Source organism: Ischnura elegans, chromosome X (assembly GCF_921293095.1).
Source record: "Ischnura elegans chromosome X, ioIscEleg1.1, whole genome shotgun sequence".
NCBI classification, from domain to species: Eukaryota; Metazoa; Arthropoda; class Insecta; order Odonata; family Coenagrionidae; genus Ischnura; species Ischnura elegans.
Window position 1 is genome coordinate 34,107,677 of NC_060259.1, and position 21,674 is coordinate 34,129,350.

The 21,674-nt window shown below is 38.6% G+C and overlaps 1 protein-coding gene and 1 long non-coding RNA gene across 2 annotated transcripts; both read right to left on the reverse strand.

Annotated features, from left to right (window-relative positions):
- On the reverse strand, positions 1-10,031 carry LOC124171124. The gene is made up of 5 exons (XM_046550262.1): positions 9,499-10,031; positions 7,540-8,556; positions 1,344-1,433; positions 1,091-1,208; positions 1-153 (listed from the first exon to the last, which is right to left on the reverse strand). Exons 1-5 carry the CDS (start codon positions 10,029-10,031, stop codon positions 1-3), a joined length of 1,911 nt encoding a protein of 636 aa, XP_046406218.1.
- Positions 10,032-14,996: 4,965 nt separating this feature from the next.
- Positions 14,997-21,154, reverse strand: LOC124171708. Its single transcript, XR_006867917.1, has 3 exons — positions 17,336-21,154; positions 16,067-16,267; positions 14,997-15,316 (listed from the first exon to the last, which is right to left on the reverse strand). It is a non-coding gene; the product is annotated as an uncharacterized LOC124171708 (long non-coding RNA).
- Between the last annotated feature and the right edge of the window lie 520 nt (positions 21,155-21,674).

The window sequence follows — 21,674 nt, forward strand, 5'->3', positions numbered from 1 at the left end:
TCAATTTCCCACAAGTCCACCAGCCTGGTCACCTGCAATGTCCTCATCAGACACAACTGCTGCTTCTTGCGGCTCAAGGTGTATTGGGTACACTTCGTCAAAGTCTTCGTTTTCCGGGGGCTCTTTGGTTTTACGCAGTGTAATATCTCTGAGCTATCGATATCACTAAGAATAAAAATTTTAATGCAAGAGTAATTGCCGGAATAAAAGTTAATAAACGCAAATTTATCGATTAATTGATAAATACAAATCTTTTGGCAAGAATATAAAGGAAAACACGTTGAAATTGCAATATATTCTGACTAGAGCATATAATTCGCAACTTTGAAGATTTGTATAGGGATCCGCCCAATGTGACATTTATGTCATAGTACCATTTATCAGAGAATATTACAGAAATGGAAAGCAATACCAAACATGTTAATGTATTATTAATAATTTTGCATCATTATGTTGATATATACCAAAAATTGTCGCTGTAGCGCATATAGTAAATGAAAAAATTAAATACTTACACAAAACGAACCTCCATTTTTAGTGTCTAGGGAAGGTGCCTAAGTACATGGGGTACTTAAAGCATAGGTCTTCACTCTCACTTCATAGGTCTTACCCTGAATTGAAGCACTTGGTTTCCTCTTTCTAATAAAATATAAAACACAACAATGTACCTTGCCCGAGCGATGCAAGAGACATTACAGTGGAGCGATACAAGGTGTGACATTTTTGTTACATTGGGCTGATCCAGGTTAAGAATAATAAGTTATATAATGTGCACAGAAACTAGAGCTGCTGACAATTCATCTTTGGTGGGGTAAAACAGGGTAATGTGTTACTAGATGAAGACAGTGGTAAGGGTTCGCACTTCCCATTGCGGGCCCCAATTATTTGCCGAACATTGTAGAACCACAATTGTAACTCTTCTACATAATAAGGTGACACTGTCTTGCAAAGGCGTATGATCAGTTTAAATAAATCTTTCCCTACCTCTGCATGTGACAAGATTACTTTTTTCACTATGATAAAAGTAAAGGTTGGTCAAGATAAATTTTGTGCCCTTTCAATCCCAACTTGAGATTTTTTTGCATCCAACCAATGGCAGACCAGTGCTGGGAAGCTGGGAGGGCACACCGGGAGGCATCCCAGTGTGCTGCCCCCCAGCCTGGAATACATTGGCACCCTCCAGTTCCGAAACTGACAAACTATACATCCTAAATGCCAACATTGAGCAGTTAACTTGATTTCAATGATGAATCATTTAAAAGCGTAATTAACACTTTTTTGAGTAAAAAAAACAATAATTTAAACCAATATAATTCATTCTGGATCATGTCGATAGTGATCACCCTGCATAGTGCTGAGGCCCTCTGGCCATTACCACCACTGCCCTATGAAGGGGTCCAGTACGGGCCTGACCACTGGTGGGCTGAAAGGCCCTGACATGGTAATGACACAGCCAATAAAGTTAATCATAAATGTGCTTTCCCAATGCAAGTGGTCTTAGAGTGCCCTCCAAGTGCCATGAAATATAAATGGAGCTCCACCACTGAAAGAAGAGCTTTGACTCAAGCCTGCCTAGATGTGTAAACTGCCAGAAGTAGCACTGGGTGCTTAGACTGAATGCATCCAAAATATTCTCGAAAAATTTTCCAGCATCGTGCTTTGTACTCATGTGTTCATCAAATGTCTAATGTATTTGCCACTGATCATTACATTATTTAAACAAATTGCGTTCAAAAAATACCTCTTTTAATGTTTCAAAAAGTGATGACTGACATAATGTATTGCCAGACTATGAGAATTATTAAATGTATGTAAAAACCAGCCAACTACCAGCACTTATAATTGAAAAGCAGCATGGAATTCATTAACCCTTCAGCTGCAGCTCACCCTCCAGAAACCTACCCATCTCATGTGGTGAAAGGGCTGAATGCATGGAAGGGAGGTTGTAAAGGTACGTTCACAGCAGCCAGCCATGCAAACGTACCGGGTACATTCACAGCAGTGAATGGGTTAACACTAGAAGGACGGCAGAGGTCATTGGACCCATTTCCAGAATTTAAATTAATTTTTCTCCCATTAAAATTTTTTTTTTAATTTTGAAAAATTTTTAACTTTTTCATTTGGTCTATATTTTGATAAATTAAAGTAAATTCAAATATAATTTTTTGCTTTTAATTTTAATGAGAGGTTATACCTAGATGGACAGCAGGGGGTCATTTGACCCAAAACATGTTTTCCCATTATTTTCTACATTTTTTTTTGCCCGTGGGCTCTTTCGTGCTATGTATATCATATAATCAGCAATAGGCTAGTGTGGTAGATGATTTCCTTAATTTTGAACCCTCAAGTACCCGGTTCAATTCCAGTTTCCCCCGATGGGCTTCTACCTGTATTCCTAAACCTAGGCATAGTGACTTGTTGTGCTCAATCTTTCAATATGTTACGGGCAGCAAAGGGAAATAAAACGTTTCCATTCATTTCTTTGTATGAAATTCATGCAATTATGATATTTTAAGTTTGTATTTCTTTTATTGTTCAATGATTATTGTATTACCCACACTGGAAGATCATACGTATGCCATGAGTGGTGTCCGTCAGCCTAGATTCAGAGCTCATAGATATTTTATCAACACCACTTCAGGTTTTTTATAAATAACTGTTTCATTTTTCTGGCCTAATGGCATAGTCACTCCGCCTTTCCCCTTTGCTGGATGACCCACCATAGTGCCACCTAACCCCATCGAGGTTTGGGGCAGGTGGACTGCAAGCTGCCGCCAGGGAAAAATCCTGTCTCCTTTTGAGGGAGTGGAAGACATGGATCAGCACACGGTTGGCGGTTGAGTCTCTACCTTTCGAATGGCAATTAGCGCTACTTCTGAAATTTTTATCCTCTCGTATGCATTTCAAATGCTGTCTGACTCTCTATTCCTACAGAGCAACTGTAGAAGATTCTACAATATTGCGCTTTCGTTTGTAGATTTTTTTTGCATGAATGTCAGAAGTGAGTTTAAGAAGAAAGTAAGGAGTCGAGACAGATATCAAGGGAAGAGAGCCATCGCCACTCAAATAGCTGTTATGGAATATCGTACAGCATGGAGTGTTTTTGCTGTTTCAGGGTAGATAAAAGAAGATCAGTCTGGAAGTGAAACCAAAACATCAGTTCAAGGACCATCTGGCCAATCTATCAACATCTGCGTGTGATGGAAGCAATGATTGCAGTTCCGAAGTCCAAGATAGTGAATCCGATGGCGACTCAGGAATAACAGCAAATGCACAGCTCTATCTATGAAATGAAGCTGCCATTTTATGTGGTTTATTCCAAATACACCAGACAAATTAAGAATCAATACTGGGTTTTGAAAGATGTGATGTGAAAATACGGCCTAAATGAATTTCCGTATTGTGGCAAAGATGAAGATTGGCCATCAAGCCAAGCATTGGGGGAATAAATAGTTTCTTAAGTGACCATAACATACAAGAATTCAGGAATAAATTTAACTTGTAACAATTATTTTCCATCCATGCAGCTGTCAGAAAATTAGAAAAAAATGAAACTTTCTCTTGTAGGGATGATCAGAAAAAACAGGCGTGAAGCATGAATATTGTAATTCATTCCACGCGAGTTTAAAAAAACCCTTAGGCCATACTCTTACGCAGGATCAGGAAGAATAGAACAAAAATGAACTTTTACTCAGCAATATGATCTCACATGATACTATTTCCAAAACGAATACAAAAAAACCAGAGACCATCCTATTTCATAATAAAAACAAAGTGGGAGTAGACATGATGGATAGTATGAATCAATTTATTTACACATCTCCAAATCCAACAGCCACATCTCCACAGGTACAAAAAAGAAAAAGGTGCCAAATATCACCGAATTGCACCAATTTCCTTTCCATTTTCCAAGTTCCTTTTTATTTGTAAATGGCTAGTGTCCTGACACCCCATTCCACACGCCTTTTAGGTAGCTTGCGGGGGAGTATGTAGATAAAGATGAATAATTCATCCAATTCAACCAATCCATTCAATGCTACAACATATTTTGTGGAAAGAGCGCTGAAAAAATTACTGTCTGTCAGAAATTTACGACAATTTAGGGGTCAAATGACCCCTATCCATCCTTCTAGGTAGTATGGAACTCCCGTTGCTCTACTGTTAGGTAACCAGAATTTCTGGCGGCATGCAGATTAAAAAACTGATACAAAACAATTTAGCTTTATATTGCTTAAAAATATTCCATCAACAGACAAGAGGTATTGTATTATTAAGTATTTAGCTTACACTGGATCCATAAAATTTCATCAATCACTTTCAAAATAATATACTTTCAGAGTATTGCTAAAATCTTATAAAAGATTGAGGTAGAAAGGCAGTGAATGAATAAATAGGAAATCATTTTGGTATCATTCATTTTTAATTACTTTTGATCATAATGATGGTATCATATAAGGCACATGCTATGACTCAAAGCAAAAAATATTAAAAAAGAGACTAATGACAATCTAAACTTAGAGAAATTAAAATATAATATTTTTATGCATCAACAGCTGTATGCATCAGTTTTTAATGTCCAAAGGCAATTGATGAATTAAGTCTAGCAAGTTGCTGGTAGTTGAGGAAATGAATAGGGTATAGCCTGAGCCTTCAAAATGACCATGACAGAGAAAAACCTTATTCTTTTGGCCTAATTCATGAATGTCGTTGTAGTAAAGGTACATGACATAAGCACTTAAAAAATAGCTGAGCAAAAGTCTAAGTGCCCCACTTCACTTAGATTATCGGAGTATATCTTAAATGACGAATCACTTACATATACCTCAAAGAGAAAATTTGGAGTTCCCTTCAAGCTATGTATTCCATTGAGAAATAAATGGTCAACATTATTTCACAGAGAATGTTATCCTAGAAGACAAGTATGTAGTAAGTGACAAAGAAAATACTAACTCTATGCCCTCTATGGAGGCCAGTAAATATTTAACATGGAACAAACTATGTCAGGGAATGCAGCAATATACATTATGTCCTGAAAATTAGTCGCTAAGAAATCTGTCTCTGAATGTTGATCTTTACGTTGCCACTATATAGTCAGACTTTATTATTTGGTATTCTTCTTAGGATTTCTTATAACATGTATATCAGTGTGTTCTTTTGTGTGCTTTTTATGTAAAAAAAAACTGAAGGTATAGCTACCAGGAAATGACGAGCAAGACATTAAAAAAGTGATTTGTGAATCATCTTCTTCTCAAGATAATGGCCAATGGCATTGCTGCTATTGATTACGCTCCAAATCAATAATTCAAGTATGAGTTACTTTTCCAAATTAGCCATGCACCTGTAAAATAATTGGACTAGCTTCATAATTGCTCATTCTACCTCTAGGCTTATTTCTTTGGAATTGGGAGCATTTTCAATATGTATACTGAAAGCAGCGATCAAACGATTGGTATATGATAATAAAAGAGAATTATTATTGCTGTCCAGATATGTATCACTTTTTTCAAGTGGATCCGCCTTCCAAATGACATCACATAATTTATTCTCAGGAAATTGGAAAATAGTTCCCAGTACCAATTCTCCGGAACAGTTATTCACAAAAATTTGGCAGTTAGATTGATGTCTTCATAAAGCTGGCCGTACCGTAAATGGTTCAAAAGTTATTTTTTATCTGATTTCATGCAACAGCAGGCATGATAGAGCCTGAAAATATAGAACTTATAGAATATTTCCGTAACAAATGCAGTTTTTTCGAGTATGAAAAGTGTTAAAATTACTTTAAAACCTATCACTTGGTGCCCTGTTTTTCAGAAATTTTCCCCACTGATTTAAGACCCCCAAAATTCCACCACTGCCCTAATTTACCCAATTTGACACGCCAAGCATTACAGAAGACAATCGTCATTCAAGGATATGACATTCGAGACCTAAATTTCAAAAAAGAGCTCGTTTACCTTCTTGGAGTTCTCAACCCTTGATATGGTACCTATAGATGATCTGTTGAGGAAAAGAATACTTCACAGTATTGACCTTGATATCTGAAAAATCTCTCTGTGAATGCCCTGTGCGAAGCCTTATTTGACGTGACCCACATGGCCTTACGGATTTGCTGTTTGCAAGCCTTCAAGGATAAGTGGAACGTGAAAGAAATGACAAACATGGGTAGTATACTTGTATACTGGCGTGAAATACATTTTATTCATGATGAATTATGAGGTGATTGCTAGCAAAAATTATCATTCTAATTTCCTAATACTTGTAAGGAATGCTACTATCTGATCTCCACTTTAGATACAAAAAATAATTTGTGTGAGTGAAAATTTCTTCTAGTTTTAATTTCACTGCCATCAAAATGCCTTGCAAAAGATGAGCAAACTTGATTGATATTGACCAGAATATTGGCTGAGAAAAAACCTTAGGCCTCAGGGCGCCCATTAGACTGATGATAGTCACCAAAGAGTGAGGTAATAGACTACTCTGATAAATGAAGTTTTCTTTTCGTGTATGTAAATAACTAGGCATATTGGAAGCATTGAAACTTGAATATTATCATCATGGTATTATTTTATTTTGAACCAAATTTTTTTAATGATAATTGCTAGTTTCAATTCTATGCATTCACACACATTATCTCATATATCATGAATATCTCGCGGCTGAGCTTAAAGCCACCGAGTGCATCCACCGGGTTGCAGATGGTGGGTCGACCTTAAGATACAGAGGTTAGCTGCGAAATCAGCGAGTTCTCTCATCGAATAAGCAGTCATGGACAAAAAGCGGCGGTGTTCTGAGGGGTGTTGGTCTATCCTTGGGTAAGGTAGACTATTTAAATGATACCAAAACCTGTGAAGATACCGTGAATTGGCGACTGGGGGCCGCCAACAATTATGCCTCTTATTACCCGGGGAAGAGGGCAGCAGCTCTTCTTCACATGTGCAAAGGTGGAGGCCATACTGGTCGGTACAGGGACACACTTTTCACTACGGGTGTGGTAACATTTACTTAACAGCTGTAGTACTGCCATGTGGAATGCAAGTGGAAACCACCACAATATCATCCCGAGGAGTCGTAGCTACTCCACTGAATTTATATAATGACATGATGGAATTCTCTCGGGTAAAATATTCCAGAGATAAACAAGTCTCCCATTCGGATCTGCAGGTGGGGGCTGCTTGAGAGGGTACATCAGGCAAAGGTGATAGAATGTTAAGGATAGGAACGTGGAACGTTAGATCACTTCGTACCTGCGGTAGGCTAGAGAACTTGAAGGTGGAGATGCGAAGAATGAACCTCGACGTATTGGGCATCAGCGAAATGAAGTGGCCCCAAGAAGGTGATTTTTTGAGGGGAAGCTACAGAATGATACACACAGGATTGCTAAATGGTAATGCCGGAGTAGGCATAATGCTTAGAAAGAGTGCTGGGATGCGTGTCTCCATGGTAAACTGGATTCTTGGGTGTTGCTGATTGAGATGACAAAGGAATTTGTCAAGTTCTTCCGCGCCGTGTGGCCATACGACGAAGGTGTCATCTACATACCGCAGCCACAACTTGGGTTTCTTCTGATATGTCTCGATAGCTTTCGCCTCAAAGTCCTCCATGAAGAGGTTGGCCATCACAGGGGACAGGGGCGATCCCATCACTGCTCCGTCTGTTTGCTCATAGAAACTGCCATTCCACAGAAAGAAGGTGTTTTTCAGGCAATGCTCCACAAGCTTGGGGAAGTTCTTTGGGATGCCAGAGCTGGTCAGCTTCTTCACTATATCCACGGAATCTGCAATTGGCACGTTTGTGAAGAGCGATACCACATCGAAGCCGATGATGATGTCTTCTTTTTTGATAGTGAGGTCTCTTATGATTTCCACGAAGTGAGCTGAGTTCTTAATGTGATAAGAGGTGTTGTCCACGTATTCTTGTAGAGTATTAGCAATGTATTGGGCGAGGTGATAGGTTGGAGCGTCAATTTGGCTTACGATAGGTCTCAAAGGTACACCCTCCTTGTGTATCTTTGGTAAGCCATATAGCCTAGGTGGTTTAGGCACCGACACTATTAGCCGTCTCTGTTCTTCGACCGGAATATAGGACCTCTTGATGATGGCTCTCGTCTCCCAGTCCGCTTTCGCCATGGGGATCTTTTCCAATTTGTGGTAGACAAGGTCTGACAGAAGCTCTTCCATCTTCCTGTTGTAGTCCTCCTTCTTCATCAATACAGTCGCGTTCCCCTTATCCGCAGGTAATACCACTATGCTTCCATCCTCTCGGAGGGCTTTGAGAGCAGCTCTTTCCTTGGGTGTGATGTTCGACTTTGGTGGCTTAGCACTGCGTAAAACGCGAGTGACGTCCTCCCTAACTTCGTCCGCCACAGTTTTTGGAAGTTTCCGGATGCCAGACTCCACCTCAGTGATGATTGTCTCCCTCGGTATGTCCCGTGGCGTTATGGCGAAGTTTAGCCCCTTAGCAAGCACTTCCGTGGTGGACTCGTTGAGTGTCATGTCCGTTAGGTTGACAATAGTGCGGTCCTTATTAGGGCCGTTGTCAGGTACAGGCGGTCCCCGACTTTCGTACACAATGCGTTCCCGAGAACTTGTACGAAAGTCGAATGTACGAAAGTCGAACCATTGGCCTCCATACTAATTAGGGGTTACGTTCCAAAAGAGCGGAATATACGTACTAAAACCTTTTTTTTCACGGGATTCATTACAATTGACTTAATTTTAATAATATGTTAATAAAACTCCTCAAATCATCTAATTTCTTTCGAAAATACGCAGAAAATGCAAATAAAAGCTTAAAAAACAAGAACTCCGTTGGCTATCGAGTGAAACTTCCTCTTGGCGTTTAAGTTGACATTCCATTTATTACGTCCACTATAAATAAAAGGACATATCATGAAGCATAACAAAATGTAGTTGTTGAACCCACACTCTGGATACCTTTTAATTTTTACACCAAAATTCGTCATTTGGCAGGTGACATTCGTGATCGCGTATATTTCGCATGTTATTCAAAAAAGACAAAAGGAATTCGGGTGATATTTCGTGTTATATCGTTGCTGAAGGTTTACATGAATTAAACAGCACTCAAACGAAAGAATACAATTAGAAAGAAGATCCTACTAGTTTTATGGAAAGCTATTTGATGATGTATAGTCAACTTCTTTTGAAAAATATCTTCAATGAAGGCTTTCTTCTTCTCTTGATAAAGGAGCCTATAGCAGGCAGTCTCTTCTCCCAAATAAATCACCTAGATTAGAGTCAACTACCTTCCCTTCATTATATACGTTCGTATTGTTCGCATGTACTGCCATTTGAAACAATTGAATGTTGGGATGCGCAATAAACATCGCGGGAATTTTAAAAAAATTACAGACCAACGTCCGAAAGTCCGAATTTAGCGTACGAAAGTCAAGTAAAAGGTGTCAATTTTGAACGTACGAAAGTGCGAATTGTACGAAAGTCGAGTGTACGAAAGTCGAGGACCGCCTGTACCGGGTATTGCCGGGACTGAAGTTTCTCGTACTTCTTGATCTGGTTTTCCCGGTGCGTCGTTTCCACGGCCCGTGATGATTCAAATGATAACTTGTCTATGGTGTCCCAGTCGGTGGCCGTGAGTGTTGCTGCTAGTTCGAGGTGAATATGGTAAAGTTCCTCCGATAAACAGTGAAGGTCCAACCTCTTGTGATGGATTCGTTCCCGCAAGAGTGCTTCGCTGGTGCGTCGAAGTATTTTTCTGGCTGCAAGGGTCTTCAGATGGTGCTTCACCTCCACACATGATGGTAATGTGCTGGTGTCCCTGCAGCATTGCAGGAAAGCGGGAGAGGACAACAGCTTCCCCTTCTTCTTCCTTAACTTCTCAAATCTCTCGGACTTCCTGAGAATCTCCTCCCCATAGAGGTTAGTGAAATTCTGGTGTAGGTTTCCGCGGGGTTGCTTGAAAAGAATTTCAAGGATCCTGAGAAAACACGACGTGGTCTCAAGGTACAATTGCGTGACCAAGATCCACAACCTAGTACCTGGACCGAAAGACAACATTCCACAAGACTTATGTGAAGGCGTCTACAAAGTGCCGTGTTTGTGCGGGAAAGCTTACATAGGAGAGACATGCCGAGGAATGGCGACCAGGATAAAAGAGCATGCAAGAGCCACAAAACAGAAGCAGCTCCACCTGTCGGCCATTGCAGAACACGCGTGGAGTGAGGCAGGTCACAGTATAGACTTCGAAGGAACGAAGATGGTGGCCAATGAGAATCGCTACTATCCAAGGCTGATCAGGGAAGCCTTGGAAATACTCAAAAACAATAGTTTCAATCGAGACCAAGGCTACCCAATCAGCAACGTTATGAAGAGGGTATTGACCAATCAGCATCCGGCAGGCAGTGGGACAGAGCCATATAAGGCGGCCAAAACTTCATGGTACCAGGTCCCTCCCAGTTTGGTTCTCACCCACTATGGAATCAGCATGTGGCATCTGAGAGTGGGTGAGTCTGAACTTGGTGTAATGACATATGAACCAATGGGTTTTTGTGGTGTCTGGAGTGCTAGCATTCCATCCCATGGGCTAGGGCTGAATCCCAGCGTTGAAAGAAACACTGCTTAAATGATGAGTGGTGGAAATTTCTGGCACGACACTCCCTACGTCCGATGGGATGTTCAGCTGTGGTCCCCTTGGAGCCTTTAATTAAGAGTGGGACCAATGCGGTCTACGGGTTTCTCTCCATCCTTCCTTCATAGCAGTAGTAATGAGAACAGAAAAATTAAACAGAGACAAGATGCCACCCTTAAGCTTTCTAGTGACTGGTTTATCCCCACTTAAATTTTATATGTGATTTGGTTATTTATTATTACGATAAAAGTACAGTTAGCTCAAAATATCTTTTGTGTCCACCCATTTAGTTATATATGTATCCACTACTGCCAGAGCTACATACTTTTATACTGTTAAAAACATCATAACTTATATGTAGCCTCATGAACTGAGAGAGCACTTGGCTATACTTAAGTTTGCCTTGAGGTGTAAGATGTTTCTGACTTTTGCTTCCCTCCAATGTAGAGAGATAAGTCTATCAGCAAGAGACTAATGTATTTGTATCAAACTGAAATGAGAGGGCCTTGGCGATTCCTCCTTTCCCCAGCCACAAACGCAAGGGGGCACAGAGGGTCTTCACCAATTTCTCCCAGTCCTGCACTCTATGCCCTATTCGAGGACCGAACAGAAAGTATGCCAGTTCCAATGAACAGGATAAATGTCACAGTAAAATAATGGTACGGGGAAGCTTTATTACATATTAATGACAAAAAATTATTTTAAAATATATATTTTCTCTATGATGTATTTCAATTTTATCCATAAAATTATGATATATGTAAATATATTCCTATATATATTTACACTTATTCAAATTTAATTTATAACATCTTATATACCGTTTAACTTCCATTTTAGAGTCCAGATAAAGGTAAGGTGTGAATAATTTCATAATCATATTATTTCGAATCCTCCAATTAGAAGAATTTAGGCAAGAGTCTGATCATCACACCTACACTCAAGTGATGAGGCGGCAATTTGATCGGGAGGAAAAGTTTAACGGATTAAGGTATTATATACTGGAGGTGAAACTGGAATGGAACAGAGCATGAGAAGTAGTATCAGTGAAGGCAAGATGATGGCATCTCACCCATTTAACTTGGATTCAAATGCAGGTGATAACGAGGATTTTTTATAGACAGCCTGATCATTTTTTCTGATGCCTGCTTAAATGGTGGTGGACATTTCTAGCTAAGTACTTCATCCGCCGGTTGGGATGTTAAGCCGTTTTCCCTTGAGGTAGCAGCGTCATTATAAATTAATGACAGGACATTATTTTAAAACATATATTTTGTTTAGGGCCGTTTCTGTTGACTCTTGAAATTACCTATAATGCATGCTGAAGCATTCTTTCAATTGGATAGAAATATACATATTTGAATAAGTGCTACTTTTGTGAGAATAGTTTTGTGCCAGGCAGAGAAGGGAACATGAGCTTTTTGAAATGTTATTTATTAGTAGGAGTGTTTCAAAATCATTCCATTTCAACAGAAGAACAGTTCGTTTTGTGGTCTTTGCAGCTCTGGGGTCAGAAGGTGCTCGACGTTTTTTAATTTAATGTGTTTCTTTACATTTAGAAAGTGGGACCTTTCTTTAAACTATATTTTATTAGTTTCTGTTGAAAGAGCATCATTATTTTGGCATAAGGTAATGCAGATGACAATGATAAAACCTTTTTGTCAAGATATAAAGTTTTATGATTCCATTGCTATTTTACCGCAGATTTTACTAAATTCCTTCATTGCGAAGGCCATTCCTTGGGGATACGTGGACATGCAAATATGTGCCTGTGCCAGTGAGTGCCTTTATGCATGGCTTTATACAAATGAATAAATTATTTGGGTTTTTTATGGAAAAGTCAGTAGTGACCGGTACATTTTTTGCAATCTTCAGTCATGAATAAGGCAAGATCGAGTGAAAGGTGTATTGGAGATTTAATGTAAATAATAGAGTTTATATACCTCGCCATCCTCCAGGACCTCTAAGTGCTGGGCTGGGGGTGCTGTACGCAATGCCTCCCACATCTGATGTGGTTGCCGGATGTTATTTCTGTACGTAATCGAGCTAAAATAAGTTATTTGAATTTTGGGGCACTTGCCTACTATTTTCAGTTTCATATACATATGTACATACCGTTAGTTTGACAGATATAAAGAGGGTGGTCTTCCTGTGTGCTTTTCAAGATGTGGAGTTGATTCTTTAGCATGGTGATAAATATCCCTCTGATACCTATTAATCTCAGCAGGTTATGGGCCAGGACACGTATACATGTGCTGGTATAGTGAAAAATATTATTATTTAGTGAAATACGATGGCAGTTCGTTTTTAAGACTACAGTAAAAATTTAACTCGGAAAGCACATGGCGACAGTTATGCAAATTGCCAAATCATCGGAGACCAGGAACACTGTAGCTTACAGTCATTTACCACCGGCTGACAAATAGGAGGACGAAAGTAACTGGGCAAAGTGGAAGTAGCTGATGAAGCTATACTTGGGTCTTGATGATCTCGGAGAGTGTATTTTAGCTCCACCATCGGACGATGCAATATCCAATCCTCTGTGTGAGGCAATGAAGAAATATTTAAGATCTTGCTCCAAAATGTCATTAATGGTTCAAAATCAGTTAATTATCCATGTTAGGACTGCAGAAACTACGTTTGAGGCATGGAATAATTTGTGCAATGTTTTTGAGGACAAAGGTGTGTTCAGAAGGATGGCCTTGATGGACGAGTTGCTAGACACGACGCATATCAATTTTAGTTAGTTATGTGATTATGACATGGGTATGCAGGATATCATTCACAAAATTGCGGAAACCGGTAAGCCCATGGATAATGAATTCAGTGTTGATTTAATGCTAAAAAATTTTAGGCCTGAGTATAAGACCTGACATTGCATTTACTGTGGGTCACTTAAGTAGATATAACAACTGGTATACCATGGAACATTGCAAGTATGCAATAAGGGTTTTGCGTTACCTAAAGGCAACAATTGCTAATGGTAATGTGTACAAAAGGAGTGGAAAGCTAATTGAAGGATATGTGGATGCTGACTGGGCTAGTAAAAAAGAAGACAGAGTTTCTCATTCTGGCTATGTGATAAAGTTTGTTAAAGGTGCAGTGGGCTGGGATCAAATGCTGAAGCAGAGTGTGTTAGGCTTGAGTTGTGTGCCAAAAATCTTATTGCTCTCCATAATAGTCTAGAACATGTTTGCACAGTGAATATAAAAGCTGTTTTGAACAGCAGTGAGCTGAGTGCTATGGAAGAGCTGCGTGGAAAGTTGGTATTATGTATGTATTCAATGATAATCAATCTGCTGTGAAAAATGTCAACTCTCCTGATGTCAAAGAGCGATCTAAGCACATTGACATTAGGTACCACTTTGTAAAAAAATTGGTTGAGGATGGCAAGGTGATCGTGAAATATTGTCCAACTAATGATATAGTGGCAGATGTAATGACCAAAGGACTGGTGAATGTCAAACATCTGAAGGGTATTGAGGGTATGAATATGCCAAATGTATTTGTCAATTAAGTGAGGGTGTTATTTCTGTAGGTAATCGAGCTGAAATAAGTTATTTGAATTTTTGCGCACTTGCCTACAATGTACTGTTAGTTTTACCGTAGTAAAGATTGTAGCCTTCCGGTGATGGTTTCTTAAGACAGTGCCATCTTTCTTTTCTCCATATTAAGTCCACATTTATCCTCTTGGAATTTAATGATCCCAACAATTTCAACTTTAGCATTTCATAAAATAGCTTACGGATGTATTACATAGAATAGGGTATGGGGAGGGAGTGGGCAAGGAGGGATCTGGGGAGGAGGATCAGAGGAGGGGGGAAGGTAATCTTTGCCCCCTGACAAAACTCCTAGTCCCAGCCCTAGTTCAAGGATTAGTATTTAGGTAAGTTTAAGCAAGGAATCGAGAGAGCAAGGAATGACAATCATAATAAGATAAAATGGACCGATTATGACAATGTTGGTTCTAAGTAACACAAAAAATTTACACATTTTCAGCTCTATTCGAGAAAGATTTACTCAATACTTGATACTGTATTGTATAATCATGGATCAGTTGAAAACGATACCCGATAAAATCCTTGAGACCACCCAGGGATGCCGACTTACAAAAAATATTGGGGGGGCCCAAACCGGAGATCTTGCCCCGGGAAATTTTATAAGTAGTGAATTGTAATTTTTTGAAGCATTTAAAAAGAGTCTTATAATCAACATCAGATCCCTGATAACTCGAATCTCAATATCTGGCCACTTGGAGGAAAATCGACAAGCCTGACACATTTTTTCCTCACACCAATGACAAATTTCTCAGGGGGCTCGGGCCCCTTCAGGCCCCATGGAGTCGGCGCCACTGAGACCACCTCAATGACGAAATCAGTTCCAAAGGATCAATATTCACTTTCATTTAAAAGAGGTTTATTTCCAATGCTGCCAGTGTAAAATGGATATTTACATATTAATTTGTAGTAGACATATATAGATAATGAACCCTGTTTAGGAATTTTTTTACATTTGTTAATGAGCATGTTGCAGAAATTGGGAACTCTTTCTTTCCGGAATGGCTTTTGGTCCGACATTAGTCCAAGACATGAGGGAAACCGGTAAAACCCCATGTAGACCGCCCTGTAATTGATGATATGAAGAAGTCTTGTTGAAGTCAAGGGATGTCTTGATGCTGTTATCACCGTTTCCTTTGATCTGCTCGTATGGAGTGCTGTAAGGTTAAAGATCGGAGTTAATACACATTATAATAAATTTGAGCTGCACTAGTCTTGTTTACAAGCAGGTTACTTACACATATATATTTTGTTTTCATTTGTTGGTAGGCTTTAATGTCTTTTATCATATGCAGTTATTTACATGCCCAACATCAGAAGATTAATCTGGTGATTACATTTAACTTATTCTCAATGTAGACAAATGAGCAAACTTAAGAAATTATGAAGAAGAAATGAATTCAAACTCATTTGCCATATAGGCATCAGATGGAATGCATTTTAATTTTCAAACTCTAACAGGAAAGTTCAAATTCATTTCATTAGATTTAAGAATTCTTTAAAGTAGTTAAACATATAAGGTGAACAAACTTTGGTTTCAATTTAAATTTAATAAAATATAGAATGTGTGATAAAGGTTATGAATGAGAATAAATATGAGAAAGAAGAATTGGAGAAAAATTATCAGGTGAACAAATACTAACTGTGAGAATTGCAGAAGTATAAAAGATAAGAAAAATATGCTGTGAAATGGGTTTAGATTCTACAAAAATACACCAAACATTATTTCTTTTAAAAATTCTGAATAAGTTGCTTGAAGGGCTTAGTGAAATTCATAAGAGATTTAGTCTGATGAAGAAAATATGAAGTTATTCATTTTTTTAAAGAACAAACAATTAAATTATTCATTGCCCAAGGGCCAATGTGCAAAATAGAAAAACAATTATTTAGAAAGAAAGAATAATCACCTCATCTCTCTACCTTCTCTACAGTCGACAATGGCTGATTTCACATCTACACCATCTTCATGGAGTATACTAGGGCATCATGCGACGTGTTGTCAAAAATGTCTGCATTGGTTACTCCTTCCTGCAGGAGCAGGTTGGCCACCAGAAGACTCAGGAGCCAAAGGAGGTCATCCTTGGAGACGGGAGACGTGGTTGCCGGTCCTGTTTAAAAGAGAGAGGAACAAGATGCTAGTGGCACTGTGTGTGCTAACCCTTCTGCCTGTGCCTGCTGCATGGAGCATTTCAATTCTCTGGCTGGATACATTCCAGAGCAGTTGGCACATTTCAGATTCTCCACATCGCAAGTTATAGAACGATGGCTCGCTCCAGAGGAGCAGCTAGGGATAAAAGATAGGGGGGTTTCAGACGCAAAATAATTATGGGGTCCTGGGGGTGTGGCATACCTGCCAGGGTAAGCGGGAGGTGTGGGGACCCTCTGTCATAAAAAATAAAGATAAATGGCCCAAAATGGTGAATTTTACAGCATTCTGAGAGATATTTTATCCTTACACTATTCTATAAGTAATATTAATCTAATTCAGAAAAATTGATAAAACTTAAAAATTTCTCTGAGTTCTGTGGGGAGGTTTCCCAGTGAGAAATGGGTGGTGGAATCCACGTTGAGTGGTGGATATTTGGTGGTGGTGGATATTGAGTGGTTGGACCCACGTGGAATCCACGTTGATTTCAAGTGGATTTGTGGTGATTATCATAAAATGTTAAACAATTTCTAATTTGTGGAACTTAACTCTCTGGTGACATTGCGTCATTTATCATCCTGAAACCACGCTAGTTATGTGAAAATGTATCGCACATTCTATTTTTATATAATTCGTGGAAAGGCAGCCATGAGAGCACATGAAAAATCGTAGACACATATATAGAAGGTTTAGATATAGAGTGGTTGAGGTTTTAATGGTTTTAGGACAGCACCTACTGCTGTTTTAATTTTTCCACCAAATTTCCACGTGGGTTCCACGTTGATTCCACGACCAAAAACACGTGGTATCCACGTTACATTTCCACGTGGGTCCCACGTGGATTCCACCACCCATTTCTCACTGGGTTGGAGGTTTTATCCCCCAAAACCCCCCTCGCTGCGCCACTGGCTAGCTCCACACCTTTCAAAGCATAGATCCTTCCTGCCAGAGTGTGCATAAGGGTGGGTTGGCTGTATGGTGGATGGGATGGCTATACTTTGAGCTTTTGGCCAAAGACAATTGGACCTACCTGGAGAAGCTGCTGCACCATGTTAGCATCCTTGGTCATCAGCCGAATGAAGGTGGTTGGTTGGCCAGTAGGTCCAGCAGTGATCCTCATCTCCTGGATAAAGCGTAGACCGGCAAAATTAAGTCCCTCCTTGAGAAGGGCCTCATGTGTGGTCAGGTCCGAGAGCCGAGATTAGAATGCCGAGCCAGGCAAAACGCATCACAATTAAGGTGCATGGCTCACCCAGCCAGTGGGACAGCTTCTTCACAAATCTCTGGGATGCTGCTTATTCTCTCCTCTCTTGCAAGAATACAGACACCACTGCCATGCAGAGTAATGGAAAGGTTGAGGTAGCAGCAGATGAACACTGAAGTGTAATTAGCAGGCCATTTGCAAGCAGCAGGGTGGATAAAGTATAATATTTTTGGGTTGGGGTGGGAGTGAGGGAAGGAAAATTAGAGAGTTGATATGATGATGCTTGAGAATACGTTGTTTATTGTATACAATTTAGACTATAGTGTATTTCTTTAAGCACACTCTCTGGCTATGTCTACGAAAAAAGGTTTAATTAAGATGCCTATCCTTTTAATCGCCTTATACGACAAGCAGGGATACTGCAGAAATATTCTAAAATTCCCATTTCTTTGAATTTTTTTATATTTCTTTCTTTGAATATATCTCTGTAACTTCCTAACCAAAAGAAATAAAATCATTATCATTATTATTGTTAATATAATTATTACTAGTCCACAATGTGGCAGAGACAAGAAAAACATGAGAAATGTAAGGAACAGCAAGCCAATTTTAAAAGGTCCGCCTGTAGCTATAGTGAAAGCACTTTGCATCCTCTCTGGCCCCATAGTTGTTCCTATCCCAAATGCACATCTGGGAAATATTCTAAAATTCCCATTTCCGCCGGGAATTATTTTAAAGAACAGGTATATTGTATACAACGTAGACTGAAGTGTATTTCTTGAAGCTCACTCTCTGGCTATGTCCACGAAAAAAGGTTTAATTAAGATGCCTACCCTTTTAGTCGCCTTTTACGACAAGCAGGGATACTGCGGAAATATTCTAAAACCCCTATTCCGCAGGGAATTATTTTAAAAGTATACTTAAAATTTCTACAGTGAACTGCAGAGATTTCAGGCAGCAATTAAAACAATATGGGACTCATTTTGATGTTGCCAAAGTAGATTTGTAGCTATATATTTCCACATTATTTTCTTACATCATTAACATTTGATAGACAATTTAGTGTATTATATTTTCCCTGGAGTTAATGCCTCACTATGTTCATTCGAACAGGACTAATATAGATGCAAACTCTTTCAGTCCCCTTTTACCGCAAGAAGGGATACTGCGAAAATATTCTAATACCCCTATTCCGCAGGGGAATTCCTAAACCGTTTCATTCATATTTTGTATCAATTACAGTGTGATGTAAAAAAATTCAGAAAATCCAAGAAATTCTAGTGAAAGAATTAATTCTACAAAGGAAATCCTACTGATAGGACCTCCAAAGAACTATGTGAACACTGTTTCATTGCGAAAGTTGCTATATGATCCAATATTATGGTTGTGGATTCTCAAATGAGAGGACCTTGGATATCCCTCCGATCCCCAGCCGCGAACGGAAGGGGGCACAGAGGGTCTTCGCCATCCTCTACCTGTCCTACACACTACTCACTATCCAAGTTCCTACCCAACTAGCACGTTTAACCATAATGTCCGACTGAGTTTTTGGCCTATATTTAAATATTTGTTTTCAGCTATCAAATTGTTACCGCTGTAGTAGAAAATTTAGAATAATAATTCACTTTCTGCATTTGTATGTCCTTTCCAAAGGTGTAAGTTTTCAGCAGCTTTGAGTTATTTAACCCTCATGCGTAACTTTAAATGCCCCTGGTCGTAGTCTTATTGGTCAAGCAATCCCTTACTTCTCAGACAGTGCACAAAAATGTGTAAATTATTTACTTCTTGAAATAGCGAATTGTTGCCTTTTTTAAATCATGGTATCAAAGACTATTGTAATGCTTGAACTTATTTTATTTTACTGGTTGTGTTGTTAATTTTTTCAGCAATCTAACCAATGTTGTTTGTTCTTATATATCAATATCATACCTACGATTTTAGTTTATTTTTTTCTTTGAAGATATCTCTGTAACTTGATAACTGAAAGAAATAAAATCATTATCATTATTATTGTTATTATAATTGTTACTAGTCCTCAATGTGGCAAAGACAAGAAAAACATGAGAAATGTCAGGAGCAGCAAGCCAGTTTTAAAACGTCTGCCTGTAGCTATGGTTAAAGCCCTTTAAATCCTCTCTGGCCCTCCATCCGCATGAAGTTGAGTGAAAGGTATCACAGCTGATCCTTTCCCGAATGCAGATCTGGGAGGCACCTCCAATTCGTAATAGTCAAAATGGAATAGAGTCTTGCTGTCGATCCAGATGTCCCAGTAGACCTCAGTATTACGTGGAAGGAGAGGATGCACCACCGCCTCCCTAGTATTAGTATTATAAATATATATATGTGGATATTTATGTTGCCTCACTGAGTACTCATTTTTTATGTCATTATTTCTGATCTTTCCGGTTTACATTTTTAAAGCAGAATAAATCATTGTACATGTTATTTATTTAAAAATTTGTATGAATTAATTGTGGGATGCTATCTTATTAAGAATTATGCAATGTATTTCAAATTTACATCCTCGGTGGATTGTAGCATTCCCCAATGGTGATGAATAATAAGATAATAGTCGTTAAAAATATCAAAGGCACATGTGCTATTCCTTTGATTCTTTCGAAGCCAAACATTAATTATGTGCGAAGGAAGATGAGCATTCATCAACAGCCACTGATGAAGATAATCCTCTTGGGAGAATAAGAGATATAATTTTCTTAAAATATTTCATTAAAACAATTGTCATCCTCTCATTACTTATTTCTACTACACATTTTTTTAGCTGATATAATAAAGAGAGATAGTAAGAAAGAAAGCACTTTGCATCCTCTCTGGCCCTCAATCAGCATGAAGTTGAGTAAAAAGTACCATAGATGTTCCTTTCCCAAATGCAGATCTGGGAGGCACCCGCATATTGTAATAATCTCAATGGAGTAGAGTATTGCTGTCAATCCAGATATTCCAGTAGACCTCAGTATTACGTAGAAGGATGGGATGCACCACAGCTTCCCTATTATTAGTATTACATATATATCCGATATGTTGTATGATTATTTATTATTATTTGTTACTTATTATTGAAATATGTTTTAAGCGGCATGTAATTGATTTGCTGCATGGTTTCCTTATTGCTTTTCGCCTTCTAATACACCAGAGTGGTGTAAGAATGATTGCCTATATCAAGTGTTTGCCCCAGAGAGAGATGGTCCATGATTAATTAGAACCATATTTTGGAACATTCAATCCTGGGCTGGTGAATCAAGACTATAATCCTAATAACAAAGAAGACAAACTTATACTTACTATAGCTATTACTACATCCTCGGTGGATAGTAGCATTCCCCAATGGTGATGAATAAGATGTTAATAGTCATTCAAAATATAAAAGGCACTTGTTCTATTCCTTTGATCCTTTCGAAGCCATGCATTAATTATGTACGCAGGAAGATGAGCATTCATCACAAGCCACGGATGAAGATAATACTCCTGGGAGGATAAGGCATTTTGCCTTGGTTGTCACCATGGAGAAGGAAACATATGCCAATCTGATTGTTTGCAATATTCGGCAGTTTAAAATTCGGGGTTAGCGATCTTCTGCGGTCCCTTTATATAACTCATCTTTATTGATGCTATGACGATTTTTTTACTATCTACTTACACCTTTTTTATTATATTAGAAATGCAACAGTCACCTACATGTCACTTTTACAGAAAGAATTTTTAAAATATTTTTCGAGGCCACTGAAATATGCGTAAAATGGAATCACTTATTTCCATAAGAATATTCCGCGTGGGAATGCTTTTAAGTTGATGAATATTATAATTTTCTTAAAATATTACATTAAAGCAATTCCTCTCATTATTTATTTCTACTACCCATTTTTTTAGCGGATTCCGCAAAAGTATTATACAACCTTAATTGGGAAGAGAACATTTAATCAATGAATTTGTTTCTGCATGCAGCACCTTTAAGTACCTTAAAATAATATTTTTTATTCATAAAAAGCCATTCCAAATCATTACAGATCCTAAAACCTGAAAAAATGGCAGGTCCTCATTTAGTGTATAAAATTTAGTCCCCGCTGTAAAACCTTAAATCAGGATACCACCGTATTGTGGTTGTGGTTTTTCAAATGAGAGGACCTTGGCAATCCCTCCGATCCCCAGG

Coding starts and splice junctions, on each gene's coding strand:
- LOC124171124 (XM_046550262.1), bottom strand. CDS start 10,031: ATGTTGTCTTTCGGTCCAGGTACTAGGTTGTGGATCTTGGTCACGCAA. Junction 8,557..9,498: donor TACGAGAAACTTCAGTCCCG/GCAATACCCGGT, acceptor TGTGTACGAAAG/TCGGGGACCGCCTGTACCTG. Junction 154..1,090: donor CCAGCACTGGTCTGCCATTG/GTTGGATGCAAA, acceptor TGATATCGATAG/CTCAGAGATATTACACTGCG.